The 23,198-nt window shown below is 42.7% G+C and overlaps 1 protein-coding gene across 1 annotated transcript in view; it reads right to left on the bottom strand.

Moving 5' to 3' along the window:
- Positions 1–23,198, bottom strand: part of golph3a (golgi phosphoprotein 3a) — a 33,986-nt gene that overhangs the window by 6,496 nt on the left and 4,292 nt on the right. The window contains exons 2-3 of the mRNA XM_056281523.1: positions 14,718–14,849; positions 4,518–4,632 (exon numbers count right to left, since the gene is read on the bottom strand). Of these exons, the coding sequence (XP_056137498.1) occupies positions 4,518–4,632; positions 14,718–14,849 (247 nt within the window). The remainder of the gene's footprint in view (positions 1–4,517; positions 4,633–14,717; positions 14,850–23,198) is intronic.

The raw sequence follows: 23,198 nt of genomic DNA, 5'->3' as shown, positions 1-23,198 counted from the left end.
GTGAGGCTGCTGTAAACATGAATTCGTGCCGCTATCTTCCCACACTGGGAGCAGAACCTGCTGCTGTAGTCCAGTGTCCGTTGACCGGTAAGCCTGTAGGTCAGCGTCACCCGTCTGATCCGCAGCCATGTCAGCGTAGTCGAGACCGAGGTGTACAGCACCCACCACAGTCTGGGAGAGACATTCAGCAACAAAGTCGTGTTTCCCGGCCACATGCTGGACATCTGTGGTGAACTCAGAGATCTCCAAGAGCTGGCTGGCACTGCTGGCGCCCAGCCTTCAGCAGTTAAGCCTTGGCTATGGCTGATGCTAGCGGCTTGTGGTCCACATACGCGGTGAAACGGTGGCCCTCCAGTAGGAACCTGAAGTGCCGGATGGTGAGGAACAGCCCAGGATCTCCCGGTCGAAAGTACTGTACTTCCCATCATCGTCATGTAGCTTGCGACTGACGAAGGCAAGCGGCTGCCAGGCCCCACCCACCCACTGCTTGTACACTGCTCCTACAGCGTAGTCAGATGTATCAGTCATGATCGCAACCGGGGCAGTGGGCAATGGGTGTGCCAACAAGGTGGCATTAGCCAGCACAGCCTTAGCATCCTCAAGGGCCTTGTCTGTCTCTGGGGACCAGTCTACTGCACCTTTGGGGTTACTACCCCGCAGGGTCTCATATAGTGGCCGCATAATGTGAGCCCCTGGGGAATGAACCTGTTATAAAAGTTTACCATCCCCAGGAATTCCTGCAGGGACTTCACGGTCCTGAAGCGCAGAAAGTTGGCCAAGGTGTTCACCTTGGCAGGAAGTGGGACTGCTCCTTCCTTGGTGATTCAGTGTCCGTGGAAGTCTATGGATGCCGGCCGAATTGGCACTTGGCTGGGTTGATGATGGGCCCATGTTCGCTGAGCCACTTGAACAGCTGCTGGAGGTAGGCCAGGTGATTCTCCGCGGATGTGCTAGCTACGAGGATGTCATCCAAGTACATGAACAAGAATGGCATGTCCCACAGCACAGAGTCCATCAGCCGCTGGAACATCTGCGCGGCTCCCTTGAGGCTGAAGGGCATCCGCAGGAACTCGAAGAGTCCAAACAGCGCAATGACTGCTGTTTTCGGCACATCCTGAGGGTGGACCGGCACCTGGTGGTAGCCCCACACCAAGTCCACCTTGGAGAAAAATGGTAGTCCCTGCCAGGTGGGTGGAGAAATCTAGAATATGCGGGACAGGGTAGTGGTTGGAGGTTGTGGCACTGTTGAGGTGGCGGTTATCGCTACATGGGTGCCGACTGCCATCAGCCTTCATTATCATGTGCGGGGGGGGGGGCTCATGGGCTCTCAGAGCAGCGCACGATGCTGAGGCATTCCATAGCAGCGAACTCCTCTCTGGCGATGGCAGGCTTGGCCAGGTCGAGATGACGTGTGCGTGCATAGACTGGGCCTGTGTCGTGTTGTTGGCAGGTGTTCGCCGCTGCCGCAGTGAACTGCCGTGTCCCCAGGCGGTGGTGGTGAGGCCTGGGAGAGTAGCAGCACATGCACATACTGCTGCCGGTGGGCAAGGAAAATCTTGTCTGCCTCTGCTGCCAGCGCACGGTAGTCCTTGGTGTCAGGGAGCGGTGAACTGGCCAGGGTGGTCTGCACAGGCGCTGAAAGTTGTCGTAGGAAAACATGGATGAAGAGGAAAGCGGGATTAGCCGAGCCCAAAATGGCTAACATAATTTCCATCAGGGGTGACGGCTTTCTGTCGCTGAGGCCATTAAGCGACAGAACCCGGTCAGCCTTCTCCATCTCTGACAGCCTTAAGGATTTCAACAGAAAGGCTCTGATGGTGTCATACTTTCCCATCGTCAGAGGGTCATCAAGTAAGCCAAGAGCCCAGGCAGATGTTGAAAAATCCAATGCCACTAACACATAATAATACTTTGTGTTGTCATTGGTGATTACCCGGAGTTGGAACTGGGCCTCGATGTGCCGGAACCATGACCTTGGGCTGTTCTGCCAGAATTTGGGCAATGTTAGCGCCACGGCGTATATGCTAACGCCATGGCCAGCTGTGTTAGCCTCACTGAAAATGGCAGCACTGGTACCTTCGTCTACTGACATGGTGGAAATCAACGTGCAGGGTCACCAATTGTGGGAGTGCAGGAATGAAGAGACAATGAGACGGTTTCTCTTTTAAGACCCTTGCCAGGTCGTTTTTATCCTTCCACCAAAAACAGGGTACACAAGCATGTAGTGTGTTAACCAGCTCCCAGTTAACCATTTTCCCCAAAAACCACACCCCTGGAACTCTCATCTCGCGAGGCCCATCTAACCTCAACTCTTAAAGGGCCCGCAGAACATTAAGGTGAATGTCTCAAGTTCTTATGTGCAGCCGCCACACTATATACCAAGGTGATGCACTATCCCCATTGCTGTTCTGCATAGGCCTGAACCCCCCTCAGTCAGTTCATCACAAAGAGTGGATATGGATACAGGTTCAGAAGCAGAGTTACCATCAGCCACCTCCTATACATGGATGACATCAAGTTGTATGCCAGAAATGTGTGACACATTGACTTGGTGATCCACCTCACCAGGATCTACAGCGACGACATCAGGATGTCATTCAGACTGAACAAGTGCGGTTGAATGGTGGCAAAAAGAAGAAGGGTGGTGAGCACTGAAGGGGTTGAATTACCAGATGGCAGGATAACAGACATGCAGGACAGTTACAAGTACATGGGAATTCCACAGGCAAATGGAAACCACAAGAAGGCAGCAATGATGTCAACTACAGCCAAATACCTCCAGATTGAGGCAGGTCCTGAGGAGCCAGCTCAATGGGAGGAATAAGATCTAAGCCATCAACACATATGCCCCACCAGTCATCAGATACCCAGCTGGAATAATAAGCTGGCCAAAGGAGGAGATAAACACCATAGATATCAGGACAAGGAAACTCCTCACAATGCATAGAGGGTTCCACCCAAAGTCCAGCAGCCTCAGACTGTATGATAAGTGAAAAGATGAGGGCTGAGGGTTAGTGAGTGTCAGGGCGACTATCCAGGATGAAACAAGGAAAATAAATGAGTACATCAGAAAGAGGACCCCCAAGACAAACTGCCGAGTGAGTAACTTAGGCAGCAGAAGACAGAGTGTGGAGGAAGAAGAAGAGGAGGTATTGTGGAAGATCACGCCCCTCCATGGGATGTACCACTGACAGATAGATGACATAGCTGATAGAGAAATCCTAACAGTGGCTAGAAAAGGCTGGACTGAAGGACAGCACAGAGGCTGTGATCGTAGCAGCACAAGAACAGGAACTCAGGACCAGATCGGTTGAGTCAGGGGTCTACCACACCAGCCAAGACCCAAGATGCAGGCTGTGCAAAGACACCCCTGAGGTAGTCCAGCACTTAGTAGCAGGGTGTAAAATGCTAGCAGGGAAAGCGTACCCTGAAAGGCATAATTGGCTGGAATAGTGTACAGGAATATCTGTACTAAATACAGACTGGAAGTCTCCAAGTCCAAATGGGAGACACTGCCAAAGGTGGTTGAGAACAGCAGAGCTAAGATCCTGTGGGACTTCAAGTTCCAGACTGAGAAGCAGTAGTGGTCGACAAGGAACAGAAGACAGCAGCAGTGATCGATGTAGCATTCCCGAGTGACGGCAACATCAGGAAGAAAGACAATGAGAAGCTACAGAAATACCAAGGGCTGAAGGAAGAACTAGATCTGATGTGGAAGGTGAAATCCAAAGTAGTCCCAGTGGTAATTGGAGCACTTGGGGCTGTGACCCCCCACCCCCACACAAAAAGGGAGAGTGGCTCCAGCAAATTCCAGGAACATCTGAGGTCTCTGTCCAGAGGAGTGCAGTCCTAGGAACAGGTAAGATATTGCGCAGACCCTCAAAGTCTCAGGCCTTTGGTAGAGGACCCGAGCTTGAGGAAGACACACACCACCTGAAAAAGGGTGAGGGGGAGAGATTTTTATATCACACACACAAACACACACACACACCTATATGTATATAGACCATTACTTTGTTGCTTGATTCAATTACAAAACACATGACAAACACTGTTTACTGCTGTAAATAAAAGTATGATGCCCTCCCTGTGGTGGTTTGGCTCAGCTTTGTGTTGGACAACATCAACTTTTTAGGGACGGCCTCAGAATGAGCTTAGTTGCCCCATGCACAACATGACATTTTGCTTAAATCTGACTCCTGCATTTTAAGTGCTAAACAAATGGGACTCTTTACCAGCAGTCCCAACAAGGTAGCCTACATGGTATTCTCAACCATAACAAAAATCCCTTAACATTGCCCCATGACCACTTTGCACTCAACTCATTCCTGTTGTTACTTGGCAACACCAGGTTTTGCTTTTCAAATGAATACATTTGAGAAAACTGATTGCTGGAGTGGCACCAATTATGTTATCAAGACAAGGTTTTGTTGGAGAACTAGAAATGCAAGACGATTATTTCCATTATGACTGGTTCAGTGCATGAACACTGGTGGCTGTGGGAGAAGCATACTCACCACTGAGGAGCTCAATCCAACTTTGCACCGTCTCTGGTGGCTGGGTCTCTTTTATGTGTTTCAGGGCTTCATCAAGAAGCACATCTCCTGTCGGGGCGTCTGACTTACAAATCACCTGGCCATGAAAAACAATGACAGCAAACAGCAAGTTACAGTCAGCTGGATGAGGTGAGAAAGAATAAATGCAAAGCACAGACAAAATACCTCACATCAGAGGATTGCACGGAATTCAATTGGATTGACTCCAAAAATGTTTCTCACTCTACAGGCTTTACTAAGAGCTCTTGAAAATGGATGCTTTGCTCCGGCATTCGTTTCATACTTATATCTATACAGTGCAAGCGCTTCAAAATGTCGCTATGCTGGCTGATTGCCTACGACTTGCTGCAGCGGTAATGAACTCACACATAATAACAAAAATAATAAACTTTATTTATATAGCACCTTTCAAAACAAAGTTACAAAGTGATTTACAAGACAAAATAAAACACGATAAACAATGGTAAAAACAATTTAGAAAGTTTAAGTTATACAACATTGAGAAGGAAATATAAAGAGGAAATATAAAAGCAAGAGGAGCTGCATAAGGAAAAGTAAAATGATTAAAATAATCAGTAATCAATAGATAAATAGTAATAAAATGAGATGAACAAATAAAAAATTGAAACCACAAATCCTGTATAATAATAATAAAAAACTTTATTTATATAGCACTATTCTAAAACAATGTTACAAAGTGCTTTACAAAGAAATAAAACCAGACAAGGCAAAAATAAGAGTTTTAAAAAAAAAGCAAAAAACAAGACCAAATAAGTAAGAGTGAAAATAAAAACAGTATAAATAAAAAAAACAGATATCAAACATTTGTAAAAGCGTTCATAAAAAGAAAAATTTTAACACAAGATTTAAAAGAAGCTAGAGACTTGGTTAGTCTTAGTTCGACAGGAAGAGAGTTCCATAGTGTGGGGGCTCTACCAGCAAAAGCCCGATCACCCTTTGTAACAAACCGAGACCTGGGAATAACCAGCAGGGTTAAGGTATAAGCATACTTACAAAAATATGCTTTTGAGAGGGATTTAAAAGAGGGTAAGGAGCTCGCCAGTACGATGTCCTCAGGGAGGTAGTTCCAGAGTGTGGGGCCCCTAAAAGAAAAAGCCCCGTCACCCTTGGTCCTATGCCTAGAATGTGGAATAGCCAGCAGAACCTTGGCTGAGAACCTCAAGTTGCAACGAGGCAATTATGTTGTCAGTAGATCTGAAGAGTAATTGGGTGCAAATCCAGAGCATATGTATGGCATACATATAACTGCACGCTTTCAGTACTCGGCAGTCCCATTCTGTGAGTTTGTGTGACCAACAGCTTTGCAGCTGAGCTGTTGTTGTTCCTTGCCATTTCCACTTCACAATAACAGCATTTACAGGTGACTGGGGCACCTTCCCCAGCCTCAGCGAGAGGTTGAAGAGGTGCCGGAACACCTCTGGTCTTGTTTACGTTAATCCTGGCAAGCTGCTTCCCCACTAGGCTGGTTGTGAAGGCAAGGTGTTGGTCCACAGTGCTGGCTTGTGGTGTGGGTCTGTCTCCAAGAGATGAGGGGGGATTGGTGTAAAAGATGGGAGTGGAGGAGGAATGGAGGAGATGTGGTGGGCCTGTCCCCTGGGTGGGGAGGGGGTGAGCTGGAAGCAGACGGCATTCACCCTACTGGGGATGGTGCCACTCTTTTTTCTAGCAATACAGATAGTAGCTGTCTATGTTTAGTTTGGCACTATGGCCTTATCATTCAGCAGGCTGCAGGTGATTAGAAAGCCTACTAGGTTTAAACCTAGTGTGGATGTGGAGTCAACTAGTTTAGTTAATATGTTTAGTCAGAGAATTTCTCATAGTCTAGATTACCAGACTGACAGCTTGGTCTATAAGCACCCAATAATCTACAGAACAAAACAAAACATCTAATGTTATCAAAAGTATGACCACATGCTGTTCAAAATGTAGGGGTTCAAAATTGTTAACTAATAATACAAGGTGTCTTAATTCCAATTAATATTTCATCTATTGGTAGCTCTAAAGTTCTGGCTCCCACTGATCACTTCAGCACGCTTAAATTTGGTATCACTGGGTGTCCGGGTAGTGTAGCGGTCTATTCTGTTGCCTACCAACACGGAGCTCTCCGGTTCGAATCTCCGTTTTACCTCCAGCTTGGTCAGGCATCCCTACAGACACAATTGGACGTGTCTGCGGGAGGGAAGCCGGATGTGGGTATGTGTCCTGGTCGCTGCACTAGCGCCTCCTCTGGTTGGTCGGTTGGGGCACCTGTTCAGGGGGGAGGGGGAACTGGGGGGAATAGCATGATCCTCCCACGCGCTACATCACCCTGGTAAACCTCCTTACTGTCAGGTGAAAAGAAGCAGCTGGCGACGCCACATGTATCGGAGGAGACATGGTAGACTGCAGCCCTCCCCGGATCGGCAGAGGGGGTGGGGCAGCAACCACGACAGCTCGGAAAACAGGGTAATTGGCCAAGTACAATTGGGGAGAAAAAGGGAGGGGAAAAAAAACATTTTTTTTTTAGTTTCATAAATATCAGATCAGTGTCTACCAAAGCCTTACTAATAAATGACCTGATTTTTGAACATAGTTTTGATATAATTGGGTTATGTGAAACATGGCTGAAACCTTTCCTTCCCTTAAATTAAGCTTCCCCACCTGACTATTATGCTTATGTAGCTCAGGCAAATAAACAAGGTGGGGTGTCACCTTAATATTTTAATCTAAATTCAAATCTTTTGAGGCTCTTATTCAAAGTCCATCTCCCTAAACCACGAACAGGCTATCGACCTCTTAGCACTACTCACTATTTCTCGAAGAATTTGGAGAATTTAGCTCTGGTCTTGTTACTCATTCTGATGAGATTCTAAAGGCCCAAACATACTTGGGCGGAACATACGCGGAGCGGACTCCGCGAGGAATGTCCGCAGTCATTTGGGCTTCCATAGTCGAGCGCAATTCCGCATTGTAGTTTCCTGTAAAACTGTCCGTGAAACACTACATTACCCACAATTCTTGCACGTTGTTTACACTCTTCTGTCATGGCGCCCGACACTGAGGAAGAGGTGCTCTGCCTGCTGGCTTTACAAGAAAATAAACTGAAGAGACGGTGGTATGTACGGCCACTAAATGCCACAAGAGACCAGGAAGGGGAGTTTGCCATGTTGGTGAGGGACAAGCGAAGTCTTGACGAACATAAACACTTTAAATACTTCAGAATACTTTCAAAATGCAGATCGGTGTCACATTTATTGGAGGTCGATGTGAAAAATACATGCCGAGCAGTCTTTTGTGTGACACTGGTGCGCGGCGCGGACTCATCGCGGTCGTAAAATCTAAGCTTTGCGCGTACAGGGCTTACGGACGTCCGCTTTTAGTCCGGCGGAGTCCACTCTGCGTACGTTCCGCTAGAGTATGTTTGGGCCTTAATTCTTGGTGATTTCAATATTCATCTGAATAAGGCTGGTGATCATCTTAGTAAAGCCTTTCTGGCACTTTTGATACTTTTGGGTTCGCTCAGTTTGTTCAAGAGTTTACTCAATACATAACACCGTTGAGTTTGTTTTATCTAAAGGGATAGCTGTTTCTGATCTAGCTGTCTTGTCAACCACATCTGCTGTGTCAGATCATTTTCTCATTAAAGTTCAAGCATTATTGGCCTGTCCTTGCAGCTACAGTGAATGTCATTGGTCCATCCACTGTAGCTGCATTTGGCCAGCAGCTGGCTGACGTCTTGGCTCATTTCACTGTAAGGACAGACTGTTAGAAATCTCACTAGTGACTTAAATGTGGCCCTCTCTAGTCTTGATTCAGTTGCACCTCATTACCAGAGCTAGGCGACTATAGGCGACTAAAGAGGCCTTCACCCTGGTTTAGTGACGAGACATGTGCTCTTAAGCGGTCCTGCAGGAGACTCGAATGAAAATAGTGAAAATCAAAATTGCAAGTTTTTTTTTTACCTATCTTGGCATGAGTGTTTATTGAAATACAATACTTTATCTGCTGTGAAAGCAGCGTATCGCTCTCACCTAATAAGTTTTAATAAACATAATTCCAGATTTCTCTTTGACACTGTAGCTAAATTTACTAAAAAGTAGCCGTCTATTAGCTGCTCACCATTCACGGCCAATGAGTTTCTATACTTTTTCTGCAATAAGGTTGATGAGATCTTAAACAAAATTAGTTCTTCAACTCCAGCTACTCCTGCAGATCCTGTCTTACCAAATTCATATCTATACAATGAGTCCCTGATAAACCGTTATTACAGACTGAGATTATGGCCCAGTGGCCTGTCCAGGGTGTCTCCCCGCCTGCCACCCAGTGACTGCTGGGATAGGCTCCAGCATCCCCACGACCCTGACAGCAGGATAAGCGGTTTGGATAATGGATGGACGGATGGATTATCTCTTTGATATTTTGACTAAACTTGGGTCAGCTTCTGAACCAACTACTTGCCTACTTGAACCAAACTTTTTAAAGGCCTCTGGCCTTTCCTTGGACCTACAATGCTGGACATTGTTAATTTATCACTTACTTATATCAATATATTTTATTGATTTTTGAATAATAACAACAAAAACAATGTGCATTACAATAATACCGTCTGGGAACAAAAGCAAAAAGGAAATGTAATACACACAGTGCATCTGTGTACCTAAGCTTAGTATACAGCATATGAAATATCAAACAATTTCTGAAAGATACATTCCAATAACAAATATGTATAAAAAAATACTAAAACAACAATAAAGGAAAACCATAACACAGAACCAAGTTTCTCTTTTCCTATACAATTTCTCCTACATTCTATATGGGTAGCCAATGGTCCAAATACATCACCTTGAAAAAAACAAAAAACAATCACTTTGCAGGCTCACCCCCCCCCCCCCCCATTCATCTTCTGGTTCATCTAAAATATTTCCCAGGTCTTTATATTGAATAAAATGTATAAACGGGCCCCATGTCTTTTTAAATATGTTCTATTTATCTTTTAGTATACAGGTGATTTTCTCCAGGGGTTGGGTTAAAGACATGTCCCTAAGCCATTGACTTATTCGTGGCCTATTAACGTTCTTCCATGAGTGAGCTATTAATCATTTTGCTTGTAACAAACAAAGATTTTCTCACTTTCCTGTATATAATGCCCATTTGGATACACACCAAGGACAAATAATTTGGTCTCCTGGGTCAGTTTTATTGCTAAGATCTCTTCTATCATGAGTCTCACCTCTCCCCAAAACATTTGTATCTTTTCACATTGCCACATACAATGCCATAGAGTCCCTTTTGCCTGCTCACACTTAGTACAATCATCTGGTAAATTACTATTGAATTTGTTTAATTTAACTGGAGTAATATATGTCCTCATTAACCAGTTATACTGCAGATGTTTCAGGCGAGTGTTGGCCGTTTGTTTTTGACCTCCCATGCATGCATCCCTCCATTCCTCAATCAAAATATCCTCTGTAAGTCTTCTCTCCATGCCATAAGCCTCTTTTCGGAGGACTCAGGCGAACTACATAGAAGCATGTCATAGAAACTGGTTATAATATTCTTCCCAAGACTGTCTCTTGACAACACTATATCCAGAGGGGAGAGAGGTGGTTGGATCAATGAGTGGTTTTGAGTTTTTGTAATGAAATTTCTGAGTTGTAAGTATTTAAAAAAATGCTTACGTGGGATATCATATTTATTAGACAAATTTTCAAATGACATGAGACTTTTATCCTCTGGATTAAATAGGCCTTCAACCTTTAATATTCCTTTATCGGCCCAGATTTTGAAACCAGCATCAGACCTGCCAAGAATAAAGCTATTATTACCCCATATTGGGCAGAAACAAGATAAAGGCTGTGTTTCACCCAAATATATTCGCACCTCGTTCCAGACATGTATCATGTTCCGTACAATGGGGTTAGGTGTTTGTTTTCTTAGTTTTTTCAAATTTGCTGAGTATATATACATAGGGAGCGGTACCCTAAGCAAATGAGATTCCATCTCCATCCATTTAGGAAAAACTTTAGTTGTATAGTAAAACATGATACTATCCGCTGAGCAGCCCAGTAGTACCAAAGAGGATTAGGGCACTGGAGCCCCCCTCTGTCATAAGGTAACTATAGTAAAGATAACCAGAGTCTGGGGCGCCTGTTGTTCCATATAAATTTGGAAAAGAACTTCCTCAATTTTAAGAATAAGTCAGAAGGAGGGGGTAGAGGGAGGTTTTGAAGCAAGTAAAGTATATTCGGTAGTACATTCATTTTTAGAGCATTAATTCTTCCAATTAAAGAAATTGGCAGGGGCATCCACCTATGGATTGAGTTAGATACAGAATCCATGAGGGAATCATAATTCCTCCTCACCACTTCCTCTACATTACGTACAATTTGTATGCCTAGGTATGTAAAGCAGTTTGTTATATTAAAGGTAGACACCTGGGGGATAGGATTGTCTCTTTCTTCCGAATTAAGTAATAAAATTGAAGATTTTGATTGATTGATCTATAACCAGATATTTTACCAAAAGCTTTCATCAATTTTAAAATTTCGTCAATAGATTTATCTAGATTATCGATGAACAGGATCACGCCATCCGCGTAAAGCGCGATACGATGTTCCACCTCCCCTATGGTTATACCTGAAATTTTGGGATGCGCCCTCACCGCTATTGCAAAGGGTTCGATAGCAAGAATAAACAGTAGGGGGGACAGCAGACAACCTTGACGACACCCTCAGCGAATATTAATTAGGTTAGATACCAAGTTGTTGGTCAACACTTCAGCAGTAGGATTATCATAAAGCAGTTCTACCCATTTACAGAAGTTTCTCCGCATCCGAAACGTCTAAGAACTTCGAAAAGATACGGCCATTTGACCCTGTCCAAGGCCTTTGTAGCGTCCAAGGAGAGTAGAGTTGTATCTGGCGCCCCCTTTTGGCTATACAAAATGTTTAGCACACTTCTAACATTGTGGAACCCCTGCCGACCTTGTACAAATCCATTCTGATCATTTGTGACCATTCCTGGTATTTTATCCTGAAGTCTGTTAGCTAAAATTTTACATAATATTTTTACATCTGAATTTAATAAGCTTATTGGTCTCATGTTCTCACATTTGTCACTGGGCTTCCCTGGTTTTGGAAGCAATGTTATTAAAGCGCCTCTTAATTGTGGTGGGAGAGAGCCATTTTGGAATGATTCATAAAACATCTCTAGTAAAGGGAGTTGTAGTTTTGCTTTAAATTTCTTGTATATGTCTATGGGTAGGCCATCTGGCCTTGCAGCTTTCCCGGGTTTCATACAATCTACTGCACCAGATATCTCCTCCAATGTCAACTCCGCCCCAAGCCCTTCACTCTGTCCCTCTGGAATGACAGGAATGGCAAGGCCGTCCAGGAATTATTTTATAGAATCCAGATTTATTGAGTTGTCAGAGCTATACAGTTTTTCATAAAAAAGTTTGAAAGCATTATCTATTTCTAGAGGTTCTATTGTATATGTTCCATCTTCCTTCTGTATTGTTGTAATGGCTCTCTCAGTTTGCAACTGTTTAATCCTCCAGGCTATGGTTTTTCCCCCTGATCAAAAAATGTCTGTTTGAGCCTCAGAAGTCTCACTTCCGCCTTAGAAGCAGACATCTCGTTGTACTGAGACCTTAATAGTAACAATTCCTGGTGAATGTTCGAGAGCCATCTTGAAACATTTTCCTCTCCTGGGCAATTTTCATTTTGGAATCCAATAGATTCATTTTTTGATTGAGTCTTTTCGATCTGGAACTCATGTAATAAATAATTTGGCCCCTAATGTAAGCTTTAAATGCCTCCCACCAGATGCTAGCTGATGTCTCAGATGTACACTACCGTTCAAAAGTTTGGGATCACCCAAACAATTTCGTGTTTTCCATGAAAAGTCATACTTATTCACCACCATATGTTGTGAAATGAATAGAAAATAGAGTCAAGACATTGACAAGGTTAGAAATAATGATTTGTATTTGAAATAAGATTTTTTTTACATCAAACTTTGCTTTCGTCAAAGAATCCTCCATTTGCAGCAATTACAGCATTGCAGACCTTTGGCATTCTAGCTGTTAATTTGTTGAGGTAATCTGGAGAAATTGCACCCCACGCTTCCAGAAGCAGCTCCCACAAGTTGGATTGGTTGGATGGGCATTTCTTTGAGCAGATTGAGTTTCTGGAGCATCACATTTGTGGGGTCAATTAAACGCTCAAAATGGCCAGAAAAAGAGAACTTTCATCTGAAACTCGACAGTCTATTCTTGTTCTTAGAAATGAAGGCTATTCCATGCGAGAAATTGCTAAGAAATTGAAGATTTCCTACACCGGTGTGTACTACTCCCTTCAGAGGACAGCACAAACAGGCTCTAACAGGTACTATTTAATGAAGATGCCAGTTGGGGACCTGTGAGGCGTCTGTTTCTCAAACTAGAGACTCTAATGTACTTATCTTCTTGCTCAGTTGTGCAACGCGGCCTCCCACTTCTTTTTCTACTCTGGTTAGAGCCTGTTTGTGCTGTCCTCTGAAGGGAGTAGTACACACCGGTGTAGGAAATCTTCAATTTCTTAGCAATTTCTCGCATGGAATAGCCTTCATTTCTAAGAACAAGAATAGACTGTCGAGTTTCAGATGAAAGTTCTCTTTTTCTGGCCATTTTGAGCGTTTAATTGACCCCACAAATGTGATGCTCCAGAAACTCAATCTGCTCAAAGAAATGCCCATCCAACCAATCCAACTTGTGGGAGCTGCTTCTGGAAGCGTGGGGTGCAATTTCTCCAGATTACCTCAACAAATTAACAGCTAGAATGCCAAAGGTCTGCAATGCTGTAATTGCTGCAAATGGAGGATTCTTTGACGAAAGCAAAGTTTGATGTAAAAAAAATCTTATTTCAAATACAAATCATTATTTCTAACCTTGTCAATGTCTTGACTCTATTTTCTATTCATTTCACAACATATGGTGGTGAATAAGTGTGACTTTTCATGGAAAACACAAAATTGCTTGGGTGATCCCAAACTTTTGAACGGTAGTGTATTTATCTCAAAAAAGAAGAATTTATCACTTACTACTGGCAAAGGTCCCAGCAGTTTTAAGAACTCTTGTGGTCAAATTTCTACTTAAGAAACTGCACCTTTATCCAGGGTCTCTTAGTAACTATCGATCAATCTCTAATCTTCCCTTCTTTTCTGAAGTACTACAGAGAGTTGTGTATCAACATCTTTTGACCCAAATACAAGAAAATCATCTATATGAACATTTAATCTGACCAGAATGGTGAACGATCTACTTGCTATGGACTCCGATTCCACCTTTGTGCTTCTACTACTGGACCTCAGTGCAGCTTTTGACACCATTGATCACTGGAAACTATTAGACAGGATGATTGTAATTTTGGTGGTTCTGGCTTAGCTCTCTCTAAGTCCTACTTATCGAGAGGAACACAGTGTGTCTGCTATAATATTACATCGAAATTCTCTGACATTAAATATGACATACCTCAGGGCTCGGTTCTCAGCCCTCTACTTTTCTCTCTTTATATTTGGCCTCTTGGCCAGATTATATGTGGTCACGAAATAAATTTCTATTGCCTTTGCAGATGATACTCTGCTGTATGTGCCTATAAGCGCTGATGATTATACTCAAAATGACTAATTTAGAGGCCTGCTTGGCTGCTGTAAAAGATTGGATGTCATTAAATTTCTTGCTTTTGAATTCGGATAAAACAGATGCTGGTCGTTGGCCCTGCTAGACAAAGACACCAATTTGATCAAGTAATAATAACAACAATCGAGAACTCTGTGATTTCACAAAGTGTGGCAGCCAAAAATCTTGGTGTTACGTTTGAGCCCAGCCTTTCAAACTCTGTGTTAAGTCCAGTTCACATGGAAATTTGCAATAGGTATAGGCACGAAGGTATTGTGCACTGCTGTTATGCAAAATTCTAAATATAGCTGAAATCACAGTGATAGCTACGGGCTTCAAGAAATGCAACAATAAAATTGATTCCTCCAGTGATATTAAGGTGAAAGTTGACACCAAAAGTCCGAACATTTGTGCTCATTAATACAGATGTGTTTGTCTGGTTTTTCAAGAAGCACTAACTTGGGATGCTTTGCCCTAATAGAAACACATCCAGCCTGCCCTACCTTTCTGGCCAAGAGGCTTTTTCTTCTCATGCCGCAGGCCTCCAGCTGCAGCCGTCCTCTGAGAGCAAGTTCAATGAGCATACATCCACGCAGACCTGAGGAAATGCAGTCATTCCAGAAAGAGGTGTAACCCTACAACAGGAAGAAAAATCAGCAGTTTGGTCAATCAAGATGAACATGGCAGAATAAGATACCAAAACAAGATCTATTACTACTATCAAAACAACATATACAAACAAATTATTACACATATTCGCTACACAGTATTTAGATCTGTTTCAACACTCTGGTCGTGTTGTTTCTATGTTTCATGTCCCCTCTGCTCAATTTCCATTTCTGCTTTTTTTCTTGGCTGCACTTGCTTAAATGTAATTATTCAACTTTAATATGACCTAATCTAAAACTCCAAGTCTAAAAAAACCGAGGCACAAAGTAGCATCAGAAATATATGCATGTTAGGGTTAATACTCCCGTCTGTGCCCCCGACCGAGGCATGGCAAGACGAACTGGAGTTGGTCCCCGGGCGCTGCACGGCAGCTGCCCACTGCTCCTAGCTACACAGTTAGGATGGGTTAAATGCAGCCCAGAATTTCCCCATGGGGATTAATGAAATATATATATATACACACATATATACACGTATATGTAAAAAACAATCAAAATCAAAATTAGTGCAGTGACCCTGTCTCTATCCTAAATACTTGAAGCTCCAATGAGGATTGGGCTTTAGTAGTTGAGGGTGAGATTTCGTAACAGATATACTAATATAACTCAATTTATTATTTTTTATTTTAAATAATGGAGAACAAAAATACATTTGGCTGGCAGCAGTGGTAATTAGTAAGAGCTCACTTTTATCAAGGTTGAGTTTATGGCCCAAGAATCTACCAAATTCTTTCAGAGTTGTTGAGGATATGCGGAAGGGCGAGAGAGGATCAGATACATAGAGAGGGGCATCATCTGCATATGAGATTTTATGTTCCTGGTTTGCTCGAAAAAGCCCCTTAATATCTGTAAGTGCCGAATTGAGCTTGCCAGGGGGTCCATTACCAATGTGAAAAGCAATGGGGATAGTGGGCACCCTTTTAGTGTCCAACACTGGAGAGGCAAGTATGATGACTGTGTATCATTTGTTCTGAGGCCAAAGTCGAAGTATATAACAATCTGACCCAAGAAATGAAAGTGTCACCGAAGCCAAACTGTCGGAGAACATAAAATAGATAGCCCCCCCACCCCAGTGAGGCTGTGAACATGGATTAGATGCACATGCTCCACGCTCAACCTTGTTTTAGAATAATTCAATCTTTTTAGCCCAACTTTAATCATTCTATTCAAATCAACCTTACAGTAAATCACTAACAATGACTTGCACTGGAAAATGTCTTCAAAATCTAACAAATATTCAAGAAAAGACGATACTAAAAAGGACAGAACACTTGCTATTGGTGCTGACATGGATACCTTAGATACCATGCTACAGGAACACAGAGCAGCCCTGTCAACTGAATTCACATCGCCATTCTCAATCCTCGAGACAAAGCTGGATACAATATACTCTTTTGAAGAAGACCAAGAGTAATGAATTCTGTCCCTCGAGTCAAAACACCAATGCATCCAGCAAATGCATTGTGGCCTTGGAGGCAACCTGCTCAGCCTGAGTCAACAACATTGCTAAGCTAAAGGCAAAGGCTATGGACCTGGAGGGATGAAGCCACAGGAACAACACACGTATCACAGGTTTACCTGAGGCAGTCAAAGGCCCCTGGCCTACGGAATTATTTTCTGGTCTCCTGGTCGAGGTCCTGGGTCAGCAGGATCTTTCATCGCCTCAGGAATTAGATCGCCCCCATCATGCCCTGTCGTCTAAGCTGAAACCCAGATCAGTTCTTATCTACCTTCATAAGTTCCAGATCCACGACAAGGTGATCCGCAAATCCCGCAGGATGAGGGAAAAACTTCAGTACTGAGGCACTCCAATACAAATACGAGGGTTACAGCCCCAATGTTCTGGAGCAGCGGACGGAATACCAAGACATTATGAGGGAGCATTATAACCTTTACTTGAAACCTGCTCTTTACTACCCATCCAGATTGTTCATCAGGATCAAGAACGAGGGCAAGAAACGGCTAGTCACACCTCAGCAGGCCTGCGAACTTGTATCATCATTCCGACGTCTCTTGGAAGAACCTATGAGGAATTAGCCATCATGGGAGGGAATCAATCAATCAGATTTTATTTGTATAGCACTTCATGCAAACAAATGTAACACAAATCACAAAGAGCTTCGCACAATAAAACAATGAAATCAATAACCCCCCCCACAAAAACTAAATAAATAAATAAAAGTACAGGCAAGTTTTATAAAAGTACAAACAAGTTTAAAACTGAGTTAGTAAAATAAATAAACGTGCCATAAACACTGATCAATTAAAAGTAACAACAGAGCAGAATATATAAAAATAGCAAAATATATAAAACACACACACACTATGAATTTAGCTGTAGGCTGTTATAAAAAGTAAGGTTTTTAACCTGCTTTCAAATGTGTCCAGTGTGGGGGCCTCTCTCAGGTCCTCAGGCAGGGCGTTCCACCTACTTGGGGCATAAATAGAAAATGCAGCTTCCCCTGCTCTAGACCTAGCATGAGGGTTGGTTAAAAGACCACTGCCATTGGACCTGAGCGTTCTTGCTGGTTTATAAGGAATTAACATATCTTTTATATAGCGTGGTACAAGGCCATTTAGCGCTTTGTATACAATTAAAAGAATTTTAAAATCAATTCTAGTTTTAACAGGGAACCAATGCAGAGATCTAAGAACAGGTGTAATGTGCTCATACTTTTTAGTTCTGGTGTGAACACATGCTGCCGCATTTTGAATTAATTGTAGTTGGCGCACAACTGATTTTGGGAGGCCGGTGAATAGTCCATTGTAGTAGTCTAGTCTACTTGTTATAGATGCATGGATTAATTTCTCACAATCTGATAATGATAGAAAGCCCATTAGTTTTGAAACGTTTTTAAGATGGTAGAAGGCTGATCTTGTGAGATGATTGATGTGGCTCTTAAAATTTAGATCACTGTCTATGATTACACCACGATTTCTAGCTTCACCTTTGCACTCCAGAGGAATCAAAGCTCTAACAAGAAAGCTCCCACGGCCACCCAGAATGGACAACGTCAACATTTCATCCAACAACCCTACCAATCACTCGCTAGAGACTGGCACGTAGACCCTCTAGCACAGGGGTGGCTCACCATGTGCCATGGAGAGCCATGTGTATGCAGTTTTTCATTCTAGCCTAACTCCACACCAGGTGATTTCACTGATTAGCAACCCTTCAACCAAAGAGGAAGAATGAATCAGTGAAATCACCTGGTGTGGAGTTTGGTTGGAATGAAAACCTACATACATGTGGCTCTATATGGCACATGGTTAGCCACCGCTGCTCTAGCAGTTTGAATATTGGTGATGTACTCTTAAATGGGGGACGATTCCAAATTGCTACACTGTGTTGTGAGTTTAACATTTCGAATGCCATTTCAGTTTTCTACCTAATGTTGTGAGTGTATATCAGAACGTTTTCTACTTAATGTTGCGTTTATCAGAAAACCAATGGCTTTAGCAGGTTTCTATTTGATTATTATTATTATGTGTTTAACACTGTTCAGATGTGAAGAGACCAGTAGTGTCTAGCTGTGAAATATCTCCCCCAGCCTTAGGTCAATGTGACTTTTTTTCCCCTTTTACTATTATCTATTTCAGTAGTTTTTCTTACAGGGATGGTTGTCATTATAACTCCACAATGAGGTGGAGGTCGTATTTAGAAATGTCAGTGTTAATATCCATTCAATATGATGTTTATTAGTGTTTGTGTATTGGGGAAGCCTTACAATTCTGTGGGATGTGGTATTGAGAACTGCAAGTTTAAGGGATGGCAAGAGGCAATAAGTACTATATTTGGGGTAGATACCCAGCTGTGGTGGGATGGGGAGGTATTGTTTAAGGTTTTTATATTTCTTTTTCTTCTTGCACCAGTTTGCATAAGAATAACGTACTGTTTCTTTTTTGACAGCAAGCGTTCACGTTGTTTAAAAAGACTAGGCGATAACGCATAATATATCTGCAACATGCAGGGAGAGGCTATAAAATCTTGCGCTGGAACGTGAGAGGATTGGGTCATGTTATTAAAAAAAGCCAAAGCATTTGCACATCTGACGTCTTTAGCAGTAGATATAATGTTTTACAAGAAACAGATATTAAACATAGCGCTATGGGGAGACTCAAGATCAGTTGGGTAGACCAAATATATCAAGCAAATTTTAGCATTAAAACAAGGGGGGGTAGTAGCAATTTTATTAAGGAAAAACGTTCCTTTCATCCACTTCTCTTCAATTAGTACTAGAGAGAGTTGTGTATCAACAATTTTCGACCAATACAGAAGAAAACCATCTATATGAACCTTTTAACTCAGCTTTCAGGGCCTGTCACTCCACTGAAACTGCTCTGACCAGGAAAGTAAATGATCTTCGATTTGCGATGGACTCTGATTCCACCTCTGTGCTTCAATTACAGGACCTTAATGCAGCCTCTGACACCATTGATCACTGTATACTATTAGATAAAATAAATTGTAATTTTAGTGTCTCTGGCTTAGCTCTCTCTTGGCTTAAAGCTACTTGATGTGGAAGAACACATTATGTCTGCTATAATATTATTACATCAAAATTCTCTGACGTTAAAATGGCATAACTCAGGGATCAGTTCTTGGCCCTCTACTTTTCTCTCTTTATATTTCAGCTCTTGGCCAAATTATACACAGTCATGGAATACATTTCCATTGCTATGTTGATGATGTATGTGCCTATAAGGGCCGATGATCATACTCAAATGACAAATTTAGAGGCCTGCTTGGCTGCTGTGAAAGATTGGATGTTATTAAATTTTCTGCTTTTAAATTCGGAATAAAATTGACATGCTAGCCGTTGGCCCTGTTAGACACAGACACCAATTTGATTAAGTAACCATTGAGAACTCTTGTGATGTCACAAAATATGGCAGCCAAAATTCTTGGTGTTACGTTTGATCCCAGCCTTTCCTTTGATAAGCACATTAAAGAAAACCGCCTTTTTTCAATTACAAAATATAGCTAAAATTCGGTCTTTCCTGTCTATGACTGACACAGAGACATTAATATATGAATTTGTTTCATTCAGGCTTGATTACTGTAATGTTCTGTTTTTAGGTCTGCCACATGCTAGTACAAAAAGTCTTCAGATGGTTCAAAATGCTGCAGCTAGAATCCTAACTCAAACTAGAAAATTTTACCATATTACACAAATTCTTGCCTCCCTTCATTGGCTTCCTATCCACGTTAGATCAGACTTCAAGGTGCTTCTGCTAACTTGTAAAATCCTGAATGGGCTTGCCCCATCATACCTGTCTGGTCTCCTTAAACCGTACATTCTATCTCCACATTCCATCTGGATTAACATCAGGATGTCGTCTCGGACAGTAGCCCCGGTTCTGCACTCTCTTGTACTTATTCTGGTTTTGTTTGTTTATTTTACAGCGCCCACTCACTGATAACATACAGCAGGAAAGAACATTTAAGCATCCAACTGTCCACTGGACAAACTGAAGAGTTTTTTTTTCCAACTTTAACAGAACGTTTTAAAGAAAAGTCTTGCAGAGCTCTTGACTGGTACAGCCCTGTGCGAACTATCGCGAAGACGCCAAAGGGGTAAGCCAGCCAGAGCGCTCGTTAAACTGCGAAAGCGGGGCTTTAGAACTGCGCTTTGGTCAAACCACCTGGCGAATGTCCGCTCTCTGGCCAACAAGATGAATGAACTCCTACTCATAAATGGAAAAAACTCAAGACTTTTTCAGATCTGCGGCCTTGTTTCTCACTGAAACCTGGCTTAGTGAGCATATACTGGACAGTATACTTTGTGTGCCGCAATTGCAACTCCTCCAGGCAGACAGAGCTATCAGAAAAAATACAGGATCGAATTCAAACCGAAATTGCAATGAAATAGAACACAATTTTCAAATTGCAAAGGCTACAATTAAAAGTGTTTTTTTATGTTACATAATCTAACCAATCAGAGGGTTCGGAAGCACCTGGCCATTTGGGGTTCATGTACACATGCGCTACCCTACGCTCACCTGACATGCGAGTGAGAGCAGTAAATTAAGAAAACAACTTGCCACACTACGCTTTGATTCTAACAGTAATGTTACTATATTGTGAACATGGCCTCATCAGAACTGAACACTGAAGAGGGGACTTTAGTGTTAAAGAGGAGCAGTACGTCGGTTGTCTGTACCTCTTTTGGATTTAGGAAAGAAGATGCTGCACATTCAAGTATTGTGCAGAATGTGTCTTGCTACCATGGCTTAGGGTTGCCAACTCCTTGAAATTGAAATAAGGAAAGACTACAAACCTGTTCCAGCATTTAAGAAAGCATCACAAGGCCATATATGACAATTGCATGGCTAAAACCCAACCACCAGCATGTCAAGTAGGCCTAATACCACCCGGCAGGGATCACTGACTGAAATGTTCGAGAGTATATCTCCATATGAATGAGATTCAAAATGGCACCGCAAAATTACTCAGGTGACAGAGTTCATATGATGCCCCTCAACATGGTGACTAAGGCCGAGTTTATGGGCTTTGGTAAAGACACTGGATAAACTGTACAGCATGCCATCCCACACATTTTAGCCAGGTTGCTATACCGGAGCTATAAAAGACATGCAGAGTTGCAGAGGAGTTAAAAACAGCGGAGTTTTTCACTACTACCACAGGCATGTGGTCAAGCCATACAGCGGAGCATTATCAGAGTCTGACTGTGCATTTCATCAATGAAGAATTTGACCCCAAAGCTCTCTGTCCTCAGACTGCTTACTTCCCAGACGACCACACAGGGAGAACATTGAAGTCAGCCTGAGAGAGGGGCTAGTCAGTTGGGACCTCGATGAAGAAAAACATGTCTGTCTAACGGTGGACAATGCATCGAACATGGTGAAGGCAGCGCAGCTTAACAAGTGGACTAGGCTCCAGTGTTTCGGCCACCTATCTTGCCATTGTTAAGTTGTTTTCAGTATTTTTGTGTGTTTGAAAGTGTGTGAGCAAGATGGAGAGAGTAAGAGAATATGAAATAAGAACAGAATGGTTGAATGAAAGATTAAGTCTGCTTTCTAATGTAGCTGTGTGTGTGTGTGTGTGTGCTTTTGATGGCCTAGTAACACAATTTAAATAGTATAAAGTACACAAATTAATTTTTTAAAATTTCTTTCAGAAAATGCAGTGAAAGATGACAATGTCAAGACCAACAGGGCTGTGCAAGAAGCTGGTGAGGCACTTCTCCTACAGTTGGAAGAAGGCAGCAATCACTGAGGCACAGAGGGAGCTCAATCTTCCTGAGCACACCCTCATAACTGAGTGTCCAACAAGATGGGGATCCAAAGAAATGATGATTGCAAGAGTGTCGGAAAACACCAAGGACATATGCCAGGTATTGTCAGGCGATCGAAATGCATGTCCCCTCGTCCCGACTTGGCAGGATATTGACGTGGTAGAGTCCAGTTGCCAGGTGCTCCATCCTCTCCGGGAATTTACTAATTCTCTTTCTGGAGAGCAGTACAGCAGCATCTCCTACCTCAAGCCAGTTCTCCATCTTCTGGCCACATCAGTCCTGACTGAAGATGATGAGGACACTGACCTGTCTAGTTTGAGTAAAAACCAAGGTCCTGGGATACCTCAATGACAAATGTAGCAATCCTGACACCCAAGAGCTTTTGGACATCACATCAATTGTGAACCTGAGGTTCAAAACACAGTACATCGGTGCAGACCACATCCCTGCCATTAAGACCCGACTGAAGACTGAAATGGAACAGTCAGCAAGACGCATATATAACGAAGTTAAGATAGTCTAATAATAATAGAACGTTATTGTTATTAATAATAACAATAATGTTCTTGAATAGGATACTGACAATGTTATACTCATACACAACCACACATATATTATATATATATCCCCGCGACCCCCTGAGAGCAGGATAAGTGGTTGCATAATGGATGGCTGGACACACACACACACACACACACACACACACACACACACACACACACACACACACACACACCCAAGAAACACCGTATCACAAGATTAAATGACTACAGGCCCATTGCCCCAACTTCTGTTGTCATGAAATCCTTCGAGAGACTGGTGTTGGCCCACCTGAAGGAAATCACATGCCCCTGCTCGACCGCTTGCAGTTTGCCTACTGAACAAAACAAATAAATAAATTGAAATAAAGTATTTATGATTCTAAGCTAACAGGTCAGTGGAGGATGCAGTCAACATGGGGTTCCACTACATCGTTCAACACCTCAACTCCCCACAGGGACATACGCAAGGGTCCTGTTTTTGGACTTCAGCTTAGCATTCCAAACTACCGCCACAG

This window comes from Lampris incognitus, chromosome 1 (assembly GCF_029633865.1).
Source record: "Lampris incognitus isolate fLamInc1 chromosome 1, fLamInc1.hap2, whole genome shotgun sequence".
In the NCBI taxonomy this organism is placed as follows: Eukaryota; Metazoa; Chordata; class Actinopteri; order Lampriformes; family Lampridae; genus Lampris; species Lampris incognitus.
Note: the sequence above shows the minus strand (reverse complement) of the source record. Positions and strands in the feature narration are given on the sequence as shown.